The sequence below is a fragment of the Pseudomyrmex gracilis genome, unplaced genomic scaffold (genome assembly GCF_002006095.1).
Source record: "Pseudomyrmex gracilis isolate BER0280 unplaced genomic scaffold, ASM200609v1 scaffold_23, whole genome shotgun sequence".
NCBI classification, from domain to species: domain Eukaryota; kingdom Metazoa; phylum Arthropoda; class Insecta; order Hymenoptera; family Formicidae; genus Pseudomyrmex; species Pseudomyrmex gracilis.
Genome location: NW_018020607.1, coordinates 25,815 through 47,833, shown reverse-complemented (window position 1 = coordinate 47,833; position 22,019 = coordinate 25,815). Strand labels below are relative to the sequence as shown.

The following is a 22,019-nucleotide window of genomic DNA, read 5'->3' as shown; positions in this document are numbered from 1 at the left end:
TTATTAAAATATTAAAACTTTTATAATTTATACAATTCGAAAATTTACATACACGAGTATATAGCAGAAAGAATATACATAAAATGACATAAATAGAAATAATGACACTTGAAGATGACACATAAAAAGGCCGCATAAACATATTATATTTTTAGAAAATTATTTTTCAGCAATAACGGTTTATGTAATATTTAAAGACAGCTCTCAGACATAATTTTCACGATAGTGAAATATCTACAAGATAAGAAGTTGTTTACACAAAACATTCTTCTAATAATAAACACATAACTGGTCACAGATATAATAAATATATATTTCAATTTTTACACAATCTTTTTATGTTACATCTTCAGTAATTTGTTCTTTTGATTTAATCAATATATATTTTTGCAGAACGACAGAGTAGAGGGGATACGATACACGTAATATTATATTTTTTTATTTAATTGGCCATTTCATTAAAATGATGAGAACATCACTCGTAATACTAGGGATTAATTATGAAGAAATATCTTTGTGTTATCTCACGTTTCGTAGACACGTGAGAGATCTTTGAGTATTTTTACACAGAGAAAAAGAGAAAAACTTTTTTCATAAACGAGTTTTTCCCTCAAAAAGACATATATTTGTTGTTTTTTTTTTTTTTTGCTCCTAAGATTTGGTCAAAGTTAAATTACATATATATATAATTTTGCACAATATAATTTCACGATTTACACATCGAGTAGAGAGTTGAAATGTATATACAATTAATTACACACATTAACACACGCTGTCCATATTAAGCTAATAGATTAATTATTTAGTTTTTTACAACGGAGTGTGTTTAAAAAATAATCGGCGACAACATCGAGAATATGTTGCATATTAGTGCTCTTTTGAAATATAAACAAATTAATACAATTGTTTCGTTGAACAATTTCTCGAAATAAACAGCGACACATCTCCGCGTTCTAATGCGTTCTAAAAATCTTGCTCTACTTAGTGTTCAAGTTTCAATCAGATAAAATAGTTTCTACTTTTCAGTAGATGTTCAATTTGTTTGATATATTTTATAGTTTGAAATATATAATTTTTATATTTCCACATTAAAAACTTTTCATGTTTTACACTTTACACATATAGAGATTTAAAGCTTTTAAACGTGCACGTGATCATTAAAGGACAGCAATATCATGCAAATTTGTGTTTCGATTTGCGTCGAAAGAACGTTTTGAAATTTTCGAAACGGAGCGATCGCGTTCAATTGGCGTTTTACAATAATTTTTATTCGGCGTTTCCGTTAACTTCTCGTTTCCCTCGTTCTCTTCCCCTCGCCTCTCGGCATTCCGCATCAATTAACGTTGTTGCTCATCCGCTAGATAATTATCGAGCCTCTTGACGAATCCGTTCCAGTTGCCCCGATCGATCTCATCGAAGTTCCGTTTGAAGAAGCTATCGAACGCGTTGTCGATCTCGTCGATGTTTTTCTTTGAGAAACGGTCGAACACCGATCGATCGATCTCATCGAAGTTCCTCTTCGAGAGACGATCGAACACCGATCGATCGATCTCGTCGAAGTTGCCCGGTCGTAGATTTATTGTACCTGGTCGTCTGCAACAATTGACGAATTAGTGGGAAAATGATTCGCAATGTCTTATGTAAATTGAATAAAGTGAAATGTAATGAAACAGCAAATGACATAATTTAGTTGAACTTTCGCACTTTTCCAAGAAAAAATTACCGAGATAATCGAAAATAATCGAATAACTCGCTCCGTGTAAGTTTTAAATTGTTTTTAAAGCAATTTCTTCTTTCTGAAGCATAAAATCTTTTTTATTTTTTTTACGACCACTTGCAAGTAATTTGTAACGGATACGATAAGTAGTTATGATTGAAAATAATCGGGTAAGAAAATATTGTTGAAACTAGTCAGACACGCGCGAAATATCGATCTTTGTGTTTAGACGAGAAAGCGAAGATAGAGAGAGAGAGAGAGAGAGACAGAGAGAGAGAGGTATATGATTGCAACCGACACGCATTACTTTTTGATTTTATTTTTTCCTTCTTTCGACGAGGTCGAGCGAAAAATGCAATTGAATACTGCTGCAATATCAACCCTCCGACATTTGTGAGAGCAACGGCGTTAAACGGAAAAAGCGATTCGCGTACAGAAAACGCGTTTTATCGGAATAGTGTTTGGATCATTTGAAATGTTTCATTTTTGTTCATTTTTTCTCGTTTTTCTTTTATATAATATTTTTGCACAATCTCCATTTTGCTAAAATAATATTAAAACCGGTCAAATGGAAATATGGAAGAATAAGATGTGAATATTTAAAAAAAAAAAAAGAACAAAACAGATCTGTAGATAAGAATCACAATCACAATATATTTGTTTTTACATCCACCAATCCAATGAGGAGTTGAAAGTTTCTTATCTCGAATTTATTTATATTCTGATTTTTTCATCGACGCTAGTAGTATGTAATTGAATATCTCTGACATTCGACAAGTGGAAACGCGATAAACGAAGTATTTTATTAAACTTCCGGCGGAAATACGATCGAAAGAGAGAATATATCTTGAATGTGGAAAAGAAATCAGTTCCTTTGTGCGCGATTGTTCGCGATTGTTGAATGCATAACGGCATAACGCTTTTATTTTTATTGTCAAATATAGAAACAAATAGTGTAAAGAGAGAGAGAGAGAGAGAGAGTGACGAAACCGAAGGGAAGGGATAAACTACGTCGCTAACGATTTTTAAAACCGAACAATTGGCAACTTAATGGTTATTTTTATTTCAATGAGAATGACAGAGAAAAGTATGAGCGCTTTATACTGTCATCTTGAAAATGTTCCAGAATAAAAATAACATTTATATGCACGGAATAGAAGGGTCCGGTCAAATGTTTTCATTCAACAAGCGAGTATTCAAGACGTAGTGTTTCAAGAATCACTTCAAAAATTTTATCACGCGTTTTATAGGAAAAAATAAGGATCGCACATATTCTTTTCTCAGAGTAAAACAATGTTCTTAAAACGCAGTTTGATAAAATCAATAGAAATGTATAAAAAATAAATAATTAGATTCAATTAGAATAAATTTAGATATTCTTCAAAATGTCAATGATAAAAAACTTCAGATAAATATTATAAAAATATTTTTTAATTTTCAATTTACGAGAAGCAGCCATATTGATTTTATCTTTTCGAACCACTAGGGAAAACTATTTTATCGAAGAAAAGTGACTCGGGCAGTAATTTTATTACTTCAAATAGAATTACAATTTGTTTGATGAAATATGAGAGCTCCCTTCGTTCAAGTGCGCTCACATTTTATCATTAAACTGTGTTATCGATGATACTCTACCTGAAAGAAGCGAACCTCTTGTTTCCGAAGCTTACTCCAGATAAGGCATTTAAATCCAACCCTCGATGCGGTAACTGTCGCGACAGATGGCCACCGTCTAAATTACGATTGCTTGAACCTTAAAAATATCAAAAATCTGTACTATGTTTGTATAGATTAATTCTAATCAGAAAAAGGGGTGACTGAATATAATATTTTGTGAAAAATTCAAGGTGATCGAAAAATTACTTTGAAAGAATGAATACACCTGTGCAGATAAAGTTTTATTCACATATATTTCATCTATATTTAATAAAAATAAAAAAGCAATTAAAAAATAATACAACGCTTGTCTCTTCTCTAAAATATAACTGTGGCGTACAATCACAATTAATTAATCTTACGGTTTTACATATTGTTTTTGAAAAAAATCTTAATTTAATATTAAAGTTTGTTTAATTTCAAAGAAATAAAAGTGTACACGTATTTCTGAACGACAGATTCTAATTGTTTACGTATGTAGAAAAAAGAGAGAAAGAGAGCGCATGACACATAAAATACTGTTAGAAAATTCAGAGTGTGTCATTTAACGCTAAATAAAAACAAAAATCAATGTTGAAAAGAAGCTTTTCTTCGCGTTTAATACGATCGTTTTTAAACCGTTGAGGAGAAAATCCTGTTTCTTCATTCCGAAGATTCCTTCGGATCCACTTCCATCAAGCGTCGTTGTAAAATCAATTCATGCTTCTAACGAGGTTTCCACCGCCGATAGAATCTAAGTTCCTCACAAGGTTTCCACCACCGATCTGATCTAGATTGCGCGCGAAGAGCAAATTTTCAAAGGTATCTCCGTCGGATTGGCGATCGGCATGCCGGTTTTCAGCGTTCGTGTAATCGATGCTTCTAACTAGATTTCCGCCGCCGATCTGATCCAAATTTCTCCTCAGGAGATTTCCGCCGCCGATCTGATCCAAATTTCTTCTCAGGAGATTTCCGCCGCCGATCTGATCCAAATTTCTCTTCAGCAGATTTCCGCCGCCGATCTGATCCAAATTTCTCTTCAGGAGATTTCCGCCGCCGATCGGGTCCAAATTTCTTCTCACGAGATTGCCGCCGCCGATCTGATCGAGATTTCTCGCAACTCGTCCGTCGCTTTCTCGTGCGTTCTTCAAACTGTCGCGATCACTTAAGTAAAACGCAAGTAATTTATTGGTAGTTAAATCGTAACTGTACGGGCGATTTCTAATTGTTTCTGTTTGGCCATGCGCATTAATTGCGTTCTCGTTATTGTCAAAATCTATGTGTTGAGCAAAGCGATCTTTTTCGAATTGCACGCCGGTGTCCCTTACGAAATGCTCGTCGCCAATTTTGTCCAAATTTTGCTTCACGCCCTGATTTGTTCCTACAATAACCGAAAGCACAAAATTAATATTTTCCGTTGACTGAAAATCAATATCATTTCGATGAATGCAAGTTTTCGTGAAAAAGCTTTTATTACAATATGTTTATAATTACATCGCACTATCTACAATGCACGTCGCGTGTTTTGTGCGTGCATTGTGCTATACAAATAACGATAAATCATATACAAGATAAATCTAGAAAGAAAACGAGTGTGTATAGACACAATTTAGTTTTATATCGAAATTTGAATTCATCAAAATTTTTCGCTCGCAATAGCGTCATGCACACTACAAATCTGATGTCTGAGATAAATTAAATTTGTTTTATTAAATTTTGTTTTTTAACGTCAGGTGTTTTTTTTCAAAACGATGTTGTTTAATTCAAATTTACAGAGTTGCGCGATATCGCAAAATAAAAATTATTTAAGTACACAAAAAATGCATGCAGAATTTGTCACATCAATATGTTTGTTACAATATACTCTCTATAACGATTGATGTCTTTCGTACAATCGCTGGTGCAAAAATTATATTTCTCGACTTCTCATGCGTCATTTTTTTTTTTTTTTTTTTTTTTTTTTTAGATAAAAAGAAAAAAACCATGCTCGCATGCTGTGTGCGAAACAAACTTCGTCGTGCGATGGATGTTGGGGATAAATATTGCAAACGGTGTGTTGCACATTCATGCGAAGCGAACGCTCGCGTACGCTGGCATACGCAAACAGGCATAGCATGACATTTTAGCGAATTTTTACGCACCTATACTGTCATTACGCTTACCTCTTCTCTCGTCGACGATTTTATCGACGCGTGCAACAATTTTCCACGAGCTTGACACTCACTCGCGCAAATAACGGGGAGGAGTAAACTTTGATATCGCAAATTTACTAAGACTAGATAGATCGACCTACGTCAATTTTCTATTTAACGCGACGATCATTATCAAAACATACGCGTTCTAAATAGACGTTGGAATCAGTGGCATAGATTTTGTTAATCTAATATAAAAGAAAACTAAACCGCGAACTCTTGTTGAAAGAAAATAGATCGGAGTCGCGAAAAGGTCAGAATGACAAAGTGTGAATAAATGATGCGCTGACTTTGTGAGTGACATGAGATATATTGATTATATCATCTCATTTCTGCGACTCATCATTTGCGTACTCGTCGTTAAATAAAACTCATTATTAATTAAATTAGAATGTTTCTAACAACATTAGACCACACCTTACTTAAGTCAGTGTCTATTTGATCGAAAAACAATTGTCAAGACGTTTTTGAAGTTCTTATAATTTTATCAAAATCTATCAGCACTCGATTTAAAATTCTAAGACCTAACCTGTTAGACTCGATTCGTCGTTTGATTATAAAATTGAAAAATAATAATTTAAGTAATCTTACGTAAATACTTTTTTCACTTTACACATTTTAAACATTAATTGGCGTGCGGATAACAATTGAAATTGTCGCGAACGACCGAATCAAACTGTTGGTGCGTGGGTTTTTTGTGTTTTTTTCCAAGATAAGTGAGGGCATCTTGTGACTTTATGACGTTAGAAATGTCGATCGTAATGTCCTAATCGAGTCGTAAAACGCAGTTAGAGGGATGCACTGTAATATCCTTGATTTCGTCGTAAAACCGCTTCTTTTATAACCGCTTTCTGTCTATATAAGTTTTGCGTAGTTTTTGAAACATGTTTTTTTTTTGCACCATCCGTTTATTATTTACACGTATATATTTTTTATAACTATCGTAATATATTTTATATAGGCGAGGTCGTAAAAAAAATTCACAAAGTAACGTCTAACGATATCACTCATCATTTTAACAAAAAAAAAAATATTAAATTTAAGGAATTCTAGCAATATTTTTTTATGTTTTTTTTATGTTCTATGTTCATACATGGAATTAGAATTGTCTGAATTTTCTCTTTCAAATGCACATGTGTGTATTTTTTAAATATATGTTATTTAATATATTCACAAAATATGTTTAGTTCAAGAAACGTAAATTTCCAGATAATATTCTCATGTCACGTTAGTTCAATTAATTGCAATTATACGTGACACACAGCAATTATCTATTCAGCCGAACACATCGACACGGTCGACTGATGTCCGTGTAAGTAATTAATCGAAGTTTATAACGTTAAGTACAAACGTATGAGCGCGCGCGGTTTATAGTCATATCGAACTATCTCGACACACAATTCCGATGATAAACCGTAAACGTAGTATAGATGTGATACATCAAAGGGCAAAGGATCACTACACGGTTTACACCGGTGTAGTAGCCTCGAAGCGTGATAATATCGATTACGCATCGTTTTATAGATATATTATCCTGAAACAATTCGCTATAATTAGACGATGCGTGCGCAATGATACGCGCGTTTAAGATGAGAGATAAATTGACGATTTGCTCGCGTGTATATTTGTTAAAAAAAAAAAAAAACCCCTATAGTTCTCATGATTTATATCTGCGTTGTGAAGCTTAATACTCGCTTTTTTGGTTAATGATTCCTTTTGTTTCAGTTTCTCTCTAGTATAGCTCTACATATTTCGTATTTATCTATTGTAATTTTACAAAGCTAATATTTGCTAACGATATTTCTTTCACAGAGTTTTTTCTTCGTCCAGGTTTTCTTTCATTTTAACGAGCGTAATCTATGTAAATGAGAGTTTTTTCTTGACTTTTAACGCACACGCTCATTACATACCGCGATCATTCCAGTATCTTGCACCGAAGTTCACCAGCGGCCCGTACTCGTCCCGTTGCAACGTATTCGATCCGTCGTGTAACTGAAAAAACGAGAGAAGAAACTTACTAATTGTAGCCGTAGGCATTTTGCGCACATAAGTGCGCACGGTCTGTATTATCCGGTTTAGTCATTTGGACGAACAAAGCTAGCCGCGGCCACGGGGAAGTTTGCTTACATTACTATGTTGTTAGTAAATTACTTGCTCTGAGTTAGACGCTAATTTTCTTTTAATAAAACTTATAATTTGTTGTTTCTTTTTGTGAAAAACATGTAAAGATTGTATACTTTAGCTTTCTTATAAATATTTATAAACAAACGCGGAAATGCTGCGCGTTGAGGTAAAAAGTTTCTCATCAATACGTAATTTAAAAATCTTTTGTATCTCCTTGTATAGAAAACGTTTTGCATTATATATGTGCTGTTTAAAGAAATTTATCGGCTTAATCTTTCTAGTTAAAATGCAAAGTGCATCGCGTCGCGTATCGTCACCGTTTGCTTTGAGCGTCGCGAGTTTACATTATTATCTTTAACGTTAACGAGCTTATCGCATTGTATCAAAATGATAATAAGTAGCTAAAGTTCATTTATTCGCTTAAGATTCGCTTCCCCATCGACGGTAAAAGTCCGAACGTCATCGCGGACATTAATACAAGGCAAAATCGATTTTTTTTTTTTTTTTTCTTTTTGAATATACGACGTTTAGATTCACGTGCAAAGCTCATTCTCGTCGCGCGACGACCGCCACGTGCCACTGTTATCGCAACAGCTTATCGGAGTCGCAAAAAGTGTTGCCACATTATACTAATTAGAACTTCGTTTTGTTGTACGATCCCAATCGAACCTTCCGCAAAGTTACATTTAAAATAACGGACGTTGTGTTTCCATTTCAATTGTCAAGTGACAGGTACGTGACGCATTTGTCTCAATATTAAGCAACAACAAAACGTGAAATTAAATATAAAAGCTTCACACGTAACTATTCTTCACTGTTTCGACTCTAAATAGCAAAATTGTATTTTATGACGTCGCACGGTAGCGTTCGGCAAATGTTAGATTTTTGGCTTCCTCCGGACAAGGGCAGTCAGCGATATAAACTTTTTCTGTATATTTTTTTATTCAAATATTTTTATTTGTTTGTTTGTTTTGAATTATTATTAATTCTATATGTATACCGCAGAACTGAGATAATCAATAAAAGGCAAAAAAATAAAATAATAAGATAATATAAACTATTTTTCTATAATCAATTGTTAGATTTTATGGAAATTGCTTTTCGAAGAAAATAGGTAAACGAGAGTTTTATGACTTGCGTGTCGATAAGTGTTCCGTTTTAATTTTTAATATTTTTTTTCTTCAATTCAGAATAATCACTTAAATATTAACGTCGCTTCAAGTTCAACTGTAACTTTTCCATGCGAATCGATACACATATTACGGTTAATAGGTACGACCATTTTGTCATTACATCACTTGTACTTGACTCGCATGACCAATTATCGAAGGTTAAGGTCGATGTCGAAGATCTTCCGTTTTACGTTTGTTCGAAAAAAAAAAAAATTGTCCGCGTACATATTTGCGTATATTCCAGTTTGGTCGAAAAATAATAATCTTTGTTTTTTATTTTCTTCAAAAGTTTACACCAAACGGTGAACATTCGACGAAAGCCGACGGAAACGACTGTCTTTGTTTCTCTTATTGTGTGTTCGCAACGGTTAGTAAATCGAATTTTGCGAAAGAGCTTTTCGCTTCAGGGCTTTCCGGACCGCAAACAAGCTCTCGCAACATACCGAAAGCTAATAGAACGCGAGAGGGAAATACAATTTCACGTGAAGCGCGCCGAAGGACATGAAAAATTCTGCGAATTTCACGGATTTCATTTTGTCCTTAAAACCGGAGCGCGCCGTCGGCAACGAGTCTGGTGTGTGCTTGCACAGCTTCGATCGCTTAACAAAGCTCTGATGAAATCGCACATTTCTCATCACGCACTTGCTGTTATTAAACAACGAGTCGAGTACCCGAGCGCTAGTACCTGACGATTAATAGTGCAGTTAACGAAGTCAATGAAGTTTCGACCTATTTCGAATAGAAGCGCGCAACCGACGCGAGAATTTACCGGAGAAGTAAATGAAGTCCTGCGGGAAGAGAATGGGACGTATATCGCGTGTAACAATCTTATTTACGGAAAAACGCAAAGTCTGTAAAATTGTCGTCGTAAAGTAAAAATAAACAAGAAAATAGAGAAGGAGAGAGAAACAAGAAAATCCTCTTTACCGAGAACGCGGGATTGTGTATAATTGCAAACAAACTCGGTGAGAAATGTGACATTAAATTAAAGAAACTTTTTAATAAATGATACAATTAAGCAGTGTTTTATAAATAAATCAAACGTAAATAAGCCGCGTCTCTGTTGTTTTCGAGATCGGAAGATTTAAGGGGAAAAGCCCGGGATTACGACGACGAGCCAATATATGCTCGTGTGCGCACACGCAGCGTCCGTTCTTTATTACAACGCCGGATTCGAATATCATCATCACTGATACGCATGCTGCGCGCAGCTGCCTCCCATAGACGCTAGTATTAGTATGCATGAGAAAACTTTTCTCGGAGGAACCACACGGTCGCCATAACGTACATGCATTACCTATCCTATCGCATTCGAACTTTATCCGTTCGTCGCTATTGCCCGAACGAATATATCTCTCTGTACGTGTGGCTATCGCGAATGTCCTTGCAAATTACAATCTCGCGTGTCGTTGTGTATCGCGCGCCACGTACTTGCCTCAAGTTTCCACATTAGAGACAGCCGATGGTATCGTGGGGTGAAATATGCGGGAGAAAACGTTAGTGTAAGAAGCATGTTGTTTCTACGCAACGTCGTTTCTCGGATTGTTCGCGCGTTAGTTCGAAAAAGGATAGAGAGACAGAAAAGATGACGACTTTTAATTTTGCTCGATGCACATGCGCCAAGAGATTTAAATAAATAATATAAATCTTATTTAAAATTTACTTTAAATAAAAAATAAAGTGAAATTGAAGTGAAGTCGAAAAATTATTTTCTCAGCGAAAGAAGTAGATGCACGCGCCAAAAGAAAAGTCATTTTTACAATTCTCCTTTCCTCGTTTAAAAGTTCGAAAAAACTATCGTTTCAAATCCCATTAAGATAAAATATTAACGCGTGTAATTTTCTTCAAAGCTTCTTTTTTCGCAATTTTTCCTCCCGAAGTTATAAAAACGTACGGCAGAGCGAAGACGACTGAATTTTATTTTCCCGCTCTCCCTTACGTGCTCGCGATTCATGTTTATTTATTTCGTGTTCACGTATTATCCGTGTCATTCAAATACCGTCTTCTCACTTATATTCACGTCAGAAACACAGAAACTCCATTTTACTGTCGTCATACGCGCTTTTATCGAAAAGACCTGGCCGGGATATCGCTTCAATTTGCGGAAATGCGGGTCGCGGCAAAGTGCGTCGTCGCGGCTCATCCGGCAAAAAGTTAATTCCGGAAACCATTAAACAGTCTCGCGCGTGTGCAGAGATACTGTCTTCGGGCGAGGAAAAGAAAAGAACCTTGGTGGCGAACCGAGTAGCGAAAAGACTATTTGGCGTGTTCGCAACTTGGAAGAACGCAATCGCACAACAGCTCGATGCAACAAGTTGCGAATGCGATGAGGCACATCCGAGGCGCGCCGTGAGCGACGAATTGTCGGCATAAGTAGTAAAAGCGCGCGCAACGAATACTCGATATATAAGAAGTTCCCAAAGGAGGGGTCTTAAACGAGGCGGGATTAACATCAAGCAAGAACTCAAGTAGATTTCTGCGAGCAAAGACGGAAAAAAACGCCGCAATTTCATCAAAGATACTGCAATCTCTCACCCGCTTTACAACGTTCTTCATAAAGGATTTACCTTCGTAAAAAGTTTCAGCTTTCTTTCGCGCAAGGCGGCTCTTAATTTGATTGCGCAACTGCTACAAGTATCCCGACGGAAAATTTAATACTGTTGCAGTGTGTAGAAAAAAAAATAGATAAATAGATTTGGAATAAAGATACTTTTTGACCTTTATAATATAATAATATCATCCCGTCCGTATTTTACATAAAATTCACATATAGCTATAATAAACAGTCAACCTGCACGGTCTTAATATTGAATTAGTCGTGTACATATTGTTAAGAAAATTTCGCTGAGAAAATTTTGAAACAATAAAATATTAATTGGAAAAAAGCCGGAAATTCGAGTAATTGCCTGCTAAAATATTTTATTGTTATAATAATTCTATTAATTATTAATATTATTATAATATATGTTGTGAAAAAAGAAAAAGTTGAGTAAACGCGCGCGTTACTCATTAAGTAGTTCGTAAAAATTTACTTGAGTGAAATTTTTCTGAAGCGCGGAATAGTTTTGTAGTTTCTTTTTGAACATTATTTTTGCAAAGACTCACACGACTGACAAATATTTACAAATATTTTGAGATTTAGTAAACGCAATATACATTACATTATCAATCATAAATTATTAGTGAAATCAGAGATGCAATTTCATTTCGGTATCATGTTTGTTATTAACGTGAGAAACTTGCTTCGATTACACGCAGCAATCATATATAATTGTATATCGATAATTATATTAATTATTGTATAATTATATTATACAATTATTGCATAATTGTATAATCACTGTAATTATTGCATAGTTATATAACAATAGCGTTTGTAAAATTCGGATGTACTTTGATCTCTCGTTTAATTTGATCTTATTTTTGTTATTGTCGAAATTCATAAACACCGATCGTTTATACGTTTGCGTAAACGTCGTTCGTGCAAAGCCATTATTTGCAATTATAATGATTAGGCAGCGTGAATACGCGCCTGTTGCGCGAGCTCGTTGCGAATTAGAGCGCACACATTCGGCAACTGTTACTGTTTAATCTAATTAATCCGAACTGCAAAAGTGGCGATTTACCTTTTACATGGAAAAAAGCTCGTTTGCACGTACGCGATACGCCGCGAGAATTATATTGCGCATTTATTCATTCCGAACGGGCAATTGCTTCAATCCGCAGATTGCAAATTGCGAGCTGCTTATTAATTACTTTTGCGTACCGCGTAAAACAATCGAGATGGAAGGTTTTTACGCAATTGCAAATTATCGCGTTACTTCGGTATTGTGCGCGCGTTATCGATGCGCAAATTTGCGAGGTTTTCATTTTTGGAATTTTTACATCGCGTGACACATGACATATCGTTGTTTACAAATAAAAACAAAAAGGAATTCGATGGGTTTCAGCGCCTTTATACATGCATTGGCGCTTTACTGCGCACACATGTCGAATAAATTTACTTGAAAGTCCATCACCGCGCGCGTGCATGTTGGCTAAAATTTTTTAACCGATAACGTGTCGATACGCAAACTTTTCCGTATCCACATATGTGACATTGATGCATTATATATTATTTTTATTTTAATTTTATATCGTTATCATATGTGCGTTTTGGACATAATTTTAATGATCAACAAAAACCAAAAGTTATATGTACTAAACATTTTGAAGAAGTTTACTTTTTTCATAATTTATTTTATAACAAAGAAAATTATGAATCTCGAATAAACTAAATTACAATTGATCAAAGTAGCTCGTTAATTCGAGTTTAAACGTTGTCAAATTCCCACGCAACTTTTTACGTTGAAACTCGCCAATTACAGATATTCCTGTCAAATAATTTCGACTACTCTTTACATTAAAAATAAAACTCAAGAATGAAAATCGAAGAAAATCGAAATTTGCATTTTGCGACTTATTTTTTTCACAATTGACGAGTTACTTTCATCGTCGAATGATAAGTGATCGACTTAATTAATCAAAGTATTGTCAATGCAGTTGGAGTTACATTGGCGACACGTGAATGAGGGGCACGTCTTACCTGAACGGGTCCAGCCGCCGCGTAAGCGGCGATGAAAACGATCGCGATCGATGAGCCAGAAAATGCCATTTTACGCCGCGTCTGTAACAATCGAGGCGCGCGATGACCGGTGTGTAAGTGTGTGCGTGTGTCAGTGTCGCACAATAGATGACTCTCCCTCGTGACTCTCGATCCTTTCAGCCGGGAAAACTAATCGGTCGCGGTTTTCCTCCGAGACTCTTGATGCTCACGTTGCGAAAAACGCGTGGAGTGCCCCGAGTCTCGCGCTTCTGCGAAATATATAGAGCTCTCTCCTCTGTGTTCAGGAAGGGGCGCAAACGTCGCGCAGACGCAGGCACGGCGCCACTCGCACCCTTCAAAACCGATTAGCTGATTTTCCTTGGTTTTCTTTTTTTCTTTTTGCCACAAAATTTTCATGACACTCTCGGCGTTTGCAAATAGTTTGCTGTTTTTTTTACATCTGCGGTTTTTAAAATCCCCAACGTTTTCACGATACAACTATAAATACGTTACACAATTGAAGGTGTAAATGCCTTTGCACGTAAAGTTGCATCAACAATATCTCTGAACAATGAAAAGCGTTATTTGTAGTTTTATGTGCGAGGGAGTTTACGACTGTGTCTATATCTCCTTTTGCTTCCTTTTGTTGTCCCGTCAAATTCATTCTGAAGTTTCTTTTGTTGCCTCATCTCATCTAGTAGGTCTCTTGCTTATGACGATATAAATGGAAACTTGCTATTCATCAAATTTAATAATTTGCAATAACAGCAAATCGATCGACGCTCGTCGTACAAACTATATTTTACACGCTTGCAGTCTTTTGTCGCATAATTCCTATAAGTTGAAGGACTGTTTATAGCCTAGACAGACAAAACGAAGTTAACTCGTCAAATCTGAGTCATCTCTTTGGTTGAAAAAAAAAAAAAAAAATCAAATAAAACGATCTTCAAAAAATATGTCAATTAACGTTCGTAGTTGTTTGCGTCAAAACGACGTTCTGAAAAGCGGGGAATTAATATCGGGAGATAAGCACAAAGTATGTACGCAGGTTGATATCGCTTAAAAGTTTAACAGTGAGATCATCCACTATCCTCGAAACAATCGAGGTCTTTAATTCTTCTAACAGATTAAAATCGAACAATATTTTTAATAACACTCGAACAAAGACTTCGATATAATCCGCGCTCTGCAGATCCTGTGAGCTAATTGTATCTCCGATGTTCGCGTGTACGATTCGTTAACTTCTGTATTGTATAGTTAATTATTTCACACGGATACAAGATGCAATTCGACAAATAGCAGCTGAATTTCGGTCTTGTGTATAAAAAAATTCTTGTTTATAAAAAAAATCATCTTGCATAGAAAAGAGTGACATCCTTTTTCTTTTTAGAAAAAATGATTTATGTGTGTGATGACACTAATGATTTTGGCAAACAACACGATCGTGTCATCCTCGTGACGCTTCGTCACCGCGAACTGATTTAATCGCGGCGCGATTCCTGTGTTCGCGTAGATGCAAAAAAAAAAACGCAAACTATAAGAAGAGCCGGGAGGGAACGGGGGGGAGTAACAAATACGCGCGATCGATCCCGCTCTGATGCAGAAAATAATTCTTTGCGTGCGCATATAATGAAGTGTCCGCTTATGCGTGTCGTGAACAACACGCGCGAAAATGATGCAATAATTAAAAGATGTATTGATGTACATTGAAATGCACTCAAAGCAATGTCACGGGGACGGGGTAATCGTTTTACGCAAAATTACACACAACACGAGCTTATGTGAACATTTGAATTGAATTTAATTCAAATTTTCACGTCTAAAACATATGTTTACATCATGTAGGCTCCTATTGATTTCTGATTTAAGTTGTACAATATATTAATTTAATACATTATCTAAGGAAATTTCTTTCTCTCTCTCTCTCGCGAAAATTCTGATTTTGAAAAAACTTCGCACACTCCTTTAAGATCGTTTTAGGACAGCAATTAAAAATTTCTTACATTCATCTAATTCACCCTCTCTGTAAAGTTACATCAGAATTTTCGAATTCGCGAGATTGTAAGTACACTTTTGTCATCTTTCTACGTGGGCACTGTAAAATCAAACATGTCGCGCGTGCTGTTGCCGCTAATATGCGACGTTGTGATCCAATCCCTATAATATTTGATTTAATATAATACCGAGCAAAAATAGTATTAACCGGATTTTCGAAAAGAGCATTCCACGGTTTACGCAATTGTGTAACTCGCGCGAAACAACAATTCGTCTGAAACACACGTAGCACAGTTTGATCACAAATCCGTGAATTTCGTTCTACCCTCCACCTCCAAAATGAATGGGGTGAGGTGAGAGCGTGCGTTTTCATTACCTCTCTCCGCATGTGGGATAATGGCGACATTTCTGCGTAACGTTTTGGTTAGCTTGCTAACGCCGTCCTCTGAGAGAACGACTCGCGGTCCCAATACACCGACGTGTCGTTAAAACTTGCAACTGGTGCTCGTTAAAAACAAGCCGTGTGTTTCTCTCCCGCGTTCACATTGGTGTAAAGCCGTCGATCGTTACTTCCATTTCGATTGTTCGCTCGCGGATATTGACGTGACACTCGTTTCTTTGATGGCAATCGAACACACGCCCTTGTGTCACATCACTTTTCGTTCGAGTTTCAGTAGCGCTGATGACTTTGCACGACAGATTGCCGTCGGTTCAGCAAAACTGTTTCTTCTATAAATAATATCGTCTATATTATTAGACAGTTTTTAAAAATTCTCGTATTTTCCTTTCTCGTACTTTTTCCTTTACTTTAAAATTTTAATTAAAAATATTTTAAAAAATATTTGTTATATGTACATATTTTTATACATGATATGATTTACAAAACGAAGATACAAAATAAATAAAACGGTGATGCGAAATTTTTCTTAAACTGTAAAATACATGTAAGTTATCACATGTTGTAACAGTATTAAAAAAAAAGCGCGTATCAATAACCGGATCAATATTCGCAATAAATCTTTCGATTGACAACTTGACGAACTTACTGAGATATATTTCACGGACCATTTCCATTTTGTTTGTCGGAAAATTGCGAGTAATTTTGAAAGCGGTTCCTTCGTAGATTCCGGACTCCCAAAACGCATTTGTCAATTGCACGTCGGTGCTGACAAATAACGGACAGGTATCGCGAGATTGGAGTTTCATAGGCGTTGACGTTACAATCGACGTTGCAACGGTATACCTGACGGTGTCCCGAACAAACGTTTCGAGCGGAATTGACGGACTGCCCTTACACGCGCCGCGTCTCCGTCAGGGAAGTGAAAAGTACTCCCGTGTATAAATAGACGCGAGAGAGAAAGAGAGAGAGAAAAAAAAAGAAGACAAAAGAGACAAGCTGCGTGGACGCGGCTCTCGAACAAAAGGCCGCTGAAATCCTCCACGCATCCCCCTCGGGACAGATATCGAATGGCGTTAATGGCGTCTTGGAATCTTACCTATCGCCGGAATATACGTATAGAGCCCGCTATTATTTTCATAATTTCGTATATAAGGAGCGAATGTTGGAGACGAGTCCTCAGTATACGGTGGTGGCTCGCGCGGGACGTGTCCTGGGAAGAATGAAGCTCCTTATTCTTTGCGTAAGCATCATCGACTTGTTCTATGTGTGTGTGTGTCGGGACTCCTCTTCACGTAATTTATTACACCGCATCACGCTCGCGCGCAAACATGTGATACTTAATATATTACATGGCGTTTTGCCTTAGCAAATTGTGTGAGAAAACGGTTTTAGCAAACAGTCTTTTTCAATTCATTTTTTTATCCAAGACGATATGACGGAAAAATCGACAACTTAAAACTGACGATACGTTCTAAAAAATTATATCTCTTGGCTTTTGCCAAGTCACTTAGCTCGGAGAAAACAGTTTTTAAGATATTTCACTCGAAAAGATGTTGATTTTTCATTATCGTGAAGAATGTCATCCAAAATTCCAATAAAGAAATAAAGTTTTTCGCTCGCGAGAGGAATTTCAATCTGATCTTTAATTAAAAAATGTTTGAAACGCGCAATCATCAGGTAATGATCCACGGTTTGTCGGCGGAGAGTCCTGGGCAGGTTCTGTCAATCAATCGATGGAAGGAGCAAGTCGTCGCTCCGGAGTTTCTTCTGGACAATCGCGAAGATATCAACCAAAACCCCTTCTCTTACGAGGACAAGCGCAGCTTTCGTCCCGAGAGTCTCGGCGAGCAAGTTAAACGTATTACCGGCACCGGCGAGGACGTCGGTCTGCAGCCACGTCTCGTAACTACAGTACGTTTTTGCATTATTCACAAAATCTCTCTCTCCCCAGACAAGAGGGTAGACAGTGTTTAATCAACTTGCGCGAAAAAAGTCGCGAATTACAAATGTATTATTTATACAAAGTGGTCGAGCATTTTTTCGCTCGACTTGGCGAGAGAATACTTAAAATTTTTCTCTTATAACATTTCGTCGCGTCAACGATTGGACGGAAAGAGAACATTGTTTTGCACATTAACGATTTTTTTTTCGCGCGTGTATCGCCGCGGCGGCGCGGATTTTAATGGCTAAGGTCATTCGTTTTTATTACCAACCGCGACTGCGAAAACTTTTTACACATTAAACAATTTACGGACGGAAAGTATGTTATGTTTTGCAATATAACATCGCATTAAACGAGCATGTAAATCCACTGCAATTCGAGCTTCATAAACATCGTGCGACACAAATTTCGTTATTTTTTTTTGTCTCATCGGGATACTCATTTCACAAAACTTCCTCTGTGTGTGTGTGCATAAAACATTAATAATATTCTATAAATTATAAACTGGTTTGAGTGAAACAACTGTCAACCGCGAAAAAAGATCACTTGTTGGAATATCGCGTGCTCCGTGAAATTCAGTTCATCAAAATAAGCTTGTTAAAAAGTCGTCAAAGCAACAACGAGCCGCGGATTTTACTCCTTTCCTCTCTTTCTCGTGTACAAGTTTTTTTAATTAATTAATTCTATAATATTACAAAAGATCGTATTACATCACGAGCGATGAAACGACATTCTATCATGTACGATTGCGATACCAGGAGCAATTTCCACACCCATGTGGAAATATTAGACAAAATTTTAATTTGCCTTAATATCTTTAGCGTGTATTTTTTACTTTTAATCTTGCCTTGTTTACGCGAATTAATGTGCAAAGCAACGAGATATGTATGAAGATCATTGATGCGCGTTGTTTAACTTTCAGACGGAACGCAACCTTTTTATTTAATAAAGTTTTTCCTCATGATTTGTGATAGATCTGCAGAAACAACTCTGTCGAATGAGAGGGTTGCGCTGTGAGAGGTTGCGTTCTGCTGAATGTGGTGAGAATTGTATATTATGCTTGAGGGAATCTCTTTCACGCGGGATTCCAAAGGAACAATTTAATTTATATTCAATTTCGATTTGAATAATTAACAAATCGGGTTTATAAAATTTACGAACTAAACTCAAACAACGATGTTGCGAACAATTTTGATGACGATTTAATGATATAAAAATTAACAAAAAAATGGAAATTATCTTTATTAAAGTAATAAATCACATTAATTCTATGACAGGCTTTTAGATCCTATCCAGAGTTAACGCAAAGATTATAATAATCGTTCAAATTCGCAGTCCCTGCAATGTACCTGCGAAACGCAGTTCGAAATAAAAGATCTCGGCGAGGGACATTATCCGAGGTATCTAACGACATCGCGCTGCAAGCCGAAAGCCTGTCAGAACAAGTTCAATTCCTGTCGATTGTTGCACTACATGGTAAGTTCGCGTGACAATCGATAGTACATAGAGGTAGGTGGAAACTAGCGGATTTGCCATTTGACGTGTCGAACCCTCGATCGTCGAGTAATCATGCAAGTGGCATATTAATGGCAACTTTAATCGACTCTGTGATTGTGTACGAATTCTCGGCATTATTCATTTAACCTTTCTGTTGTCGTGTTTCTCACTTTGAGAGTTTGACGCACATGTTCGCTACATGTGCGAGGATTCGCAATGACAATTTAGAACAACCACGTTTACCACGTTCTTGCGCCACAATTGTGTAACAGCTGTTCGCGTAATTATGTTTTGCACGCTCGACTTAACGTGATGTTGCTACGATTATGCAACGTCAGCCATATATTTTGAATGAACAGTGCGGATCTCCTCTTAACTTTGCGTGGGGTCAGCGCATTGATTTACCGCAATTGATGTTTTGCAAAACGTCTCTAAAACATTTTTTTCTCTCTGTTGATTAAAAACAGATACATTTAAACTTTTACGAGTGCGCAATCTATCGTTAAAATAAAAACATAGTCAGAATAAATATATCGGGAAATATTTGCCAATTTTTATTGAAAAAATACAAGAAAATTCGGTTTATCAACAAATGCAAATACAAAAATATTTTTCAACTAGTATTTTTTCATTCTGTGTCTGTTTTTCAGTTTTTGGACGAGAAAGGTTAAACAGTGATGGCGACACGGCATGAAAAAAAAACATGATTAGAGGTCTTGATTGATTTGAAACATCTCGGCGCGTGACAGTGTGTATGTGTGTTCGAAATATTATTATCATTATAAAAACTATTAATATCAAAGATTAATTAGGTCGGTCGGCTTTGTTACATATGTTAACAATTTGCCGGACAATTCTAATTAATTGTGTTAATTTACACTTGTGATTACTCATTTGAGAAGTGTTAGGGATGAGTGATGCGATGAATTATAAGCCAAATGCTGGGGGCGCGCACATATTCATAATTTTAATTAGTAATTTGTGTTATTTAATACTTTCTGTGGAAATAAATCGGAATTTTTTTTAATCAAATTATATGGCTATTAAAAATGCACGACACGAGTAATTTTATATTTCACACAATTAAATATGTTTAGCGATTTTACATAATGAAATATAGTAAAATATAATAATTTTACATAATATTTTTTATAAACAGGACTTACACACATACGCACTGTCTTTTTTCTCTTTGTTACTAAAACTTTTTTCTATAAAGTATTTTCAAAAACATTTACAAGCGATAAAAATTATTTTATTGTTAGTCTTTTTATTGTTATTTTTCTACACAGGTTTACGTGTTGAGCCAGCGCGATTTGAGCGGGTTGAGCGATGATCCTTACTTGGACGATAATACACTTTCGGAAGTTCTACTCCCGGAAGCCCTTCGTCACAAGTGGCAGTTTAAGCGTTGGAACATCCCGGTCGCGTGTGTGCCAATGACAGAATAGACGTGTTCTCCGATGTGCGGCCGTCTCAAGTTTGTCTCGAAACCGATCAAGAAAATAGAATCTAGCGATATCTCTTTGTGTCGAAATTTCGTTGAAAATTTCGATAAATATTTGGCAAATAAAATACGTATTGAATTTTACGTCTCCGCTTGCAACACATACGGCAACATGTGAAATGTAAGACCGAATAAATAATTGGATTGTGCGTTTTGAGTGTAGCGATGATTTCTATCTCCCGTTATGATATTTTTTACTGTCAAAATTATATATTCGAAATTCGCTCTTTATCGCTTTGTGCAGCGAAAACCGCAATTGAATGTCACGTTAAGCGCGAAAAAGATAAAAGCGATTTTACGACGCAAATTGCGGTTTTAGGACCGGTGGCAAAAAATAAAAAAAATAAAAAACAGTGGTAAAGTAATAACACCGCGGAATTTGCTGCGGATTTTTTTTTTTTTTTTTTGAAGCGCGCGCAACAAGTTATATATTCGACGCGTAAAATAATTCGAGAGGCCGAAAGATATCGATCACACGCTGAAAGAGAATATTGAAACTGGTGTGTTCTCGAGCGTCCGTAGGGTTATTGGAGCAATCAACGGCGTGAGAAACGTTGGAACGCAATGAAATCCGCGATACAGAGATCCAATTCCGGAGAGGATACAATTAATACCCCGTCGCTGTAAAATACCCGATTAAAAAAAAAGACGCAGACGCGCTTTAACGACAACGCTTTATCTTTTCTCGTCGGGTTTAATTTTCAATTAAATTTGCGTCTTATTTACACAACACGTTCTTTTGATTTTGGCTCCGCAGAGACAACGAGGTCAAAGGAAAAGATCCGGCTAAAAATTCATTACAGTTCTGATACCGTAAGTATTATAAAAAGAAAACAACGTTACGCTTTTATAGAGGCACTAAACAATTTAGATTAAATTTATTACACAATTTAATGTAACGGTTTATGCTTAGTATTTTATAACACTGTTTCCTTCTCTCTCTCTCTCTCTCTCTCTCTCTCTCACGTAAGGATGTACACAGAACACTTAAATACAAAAAACATTAACGTACAGAGAGAAACAGGATTATGTTATATGAAATTCGTGTCAAATTTGAATAATAATTTCAAACATTGTTTAACTCAGACTCTGCTAATTATATTATTCAAATTTAATCTCATTATACTACTTAATTTAATTTAACAGCTACATGACACCGCAATTTTCATATCATAACACAAATAACAGTGATACGTGTATAATAATAATTAATATGCTAATGCAATGTATATTTACATATACATTGACGAATT

The 22,019-nt window shown here is 36.0% G+C and overlaps 2 protein-coding genes across 3 annotated transcripts; one reads left to right on the top strand and one right to left on the bottom strand.

Moving 5' to 3' along the window:
- Positions 1 to 96: 96 nt before the first annotated feature.
- On the bottom strand, positions 97 to 13,664 carry LOC109852007 (orcokinin peptides type A-like). 2 transcript variants are annotated; one of them, XM_020422718.1, is made up of 4 exons: positions 13,426 to 13,664; positions 7,455 to 7,536; positions 3,353 to 3,470; positions 97 to 1,593 (listed from the first exon to the last, which is right to left on the bottom strand). In XM_020422718.1, the coding sequence occupies exons 1-4, from the start codon at positions 13,492 to 13,494 to the stop codon at positions 1,338 to 1,340; spliced, it is 525 nt and encodes a 174-aa protein (XP_020278307.1). In that variant the 5' UTR covers positions 13,495 to 13,664; the 3' UTR covers positions 97 to 1,337. The 2 variants fall into 2 exon arrangements, with proteins under 2 accessions (XP_020278307.1, XP_020278306.1); XM_020422717.1 differs by lacking the exons at positions 97 to 1,593; positions 3,353 to 3,470 and adding an exon at positions 3,492 to 4,733.
- A 3,358-nt stretch (positions 13,665 to 17,022) lies between these two features.
- On the top strand, positions 17,023 to 20,915 carry LOC109852008 (prothoracicotropic hormone-like). Its single transcript, XM_020422719.1, has 4 exons — positions 17,023 to 17,060; positions 17,498 to 17,731; positions 19,098 to 19,238; positions 20,552 to 20,915. Exons 1-4 carry the CDS (start codon positions 17,040 to 17,042, stop codon positions 20,708 to 20,710), a joined length of 555 nt encoding a protein of 184 aa, XP_020278308.1. The 5' UTR covers positions 17,023 to 17,039; the 3' UTR covers positions 20,711 to 20,915.
- Positions 20,916 to 22,019: the final 1,104 nt, after the last annotated feature.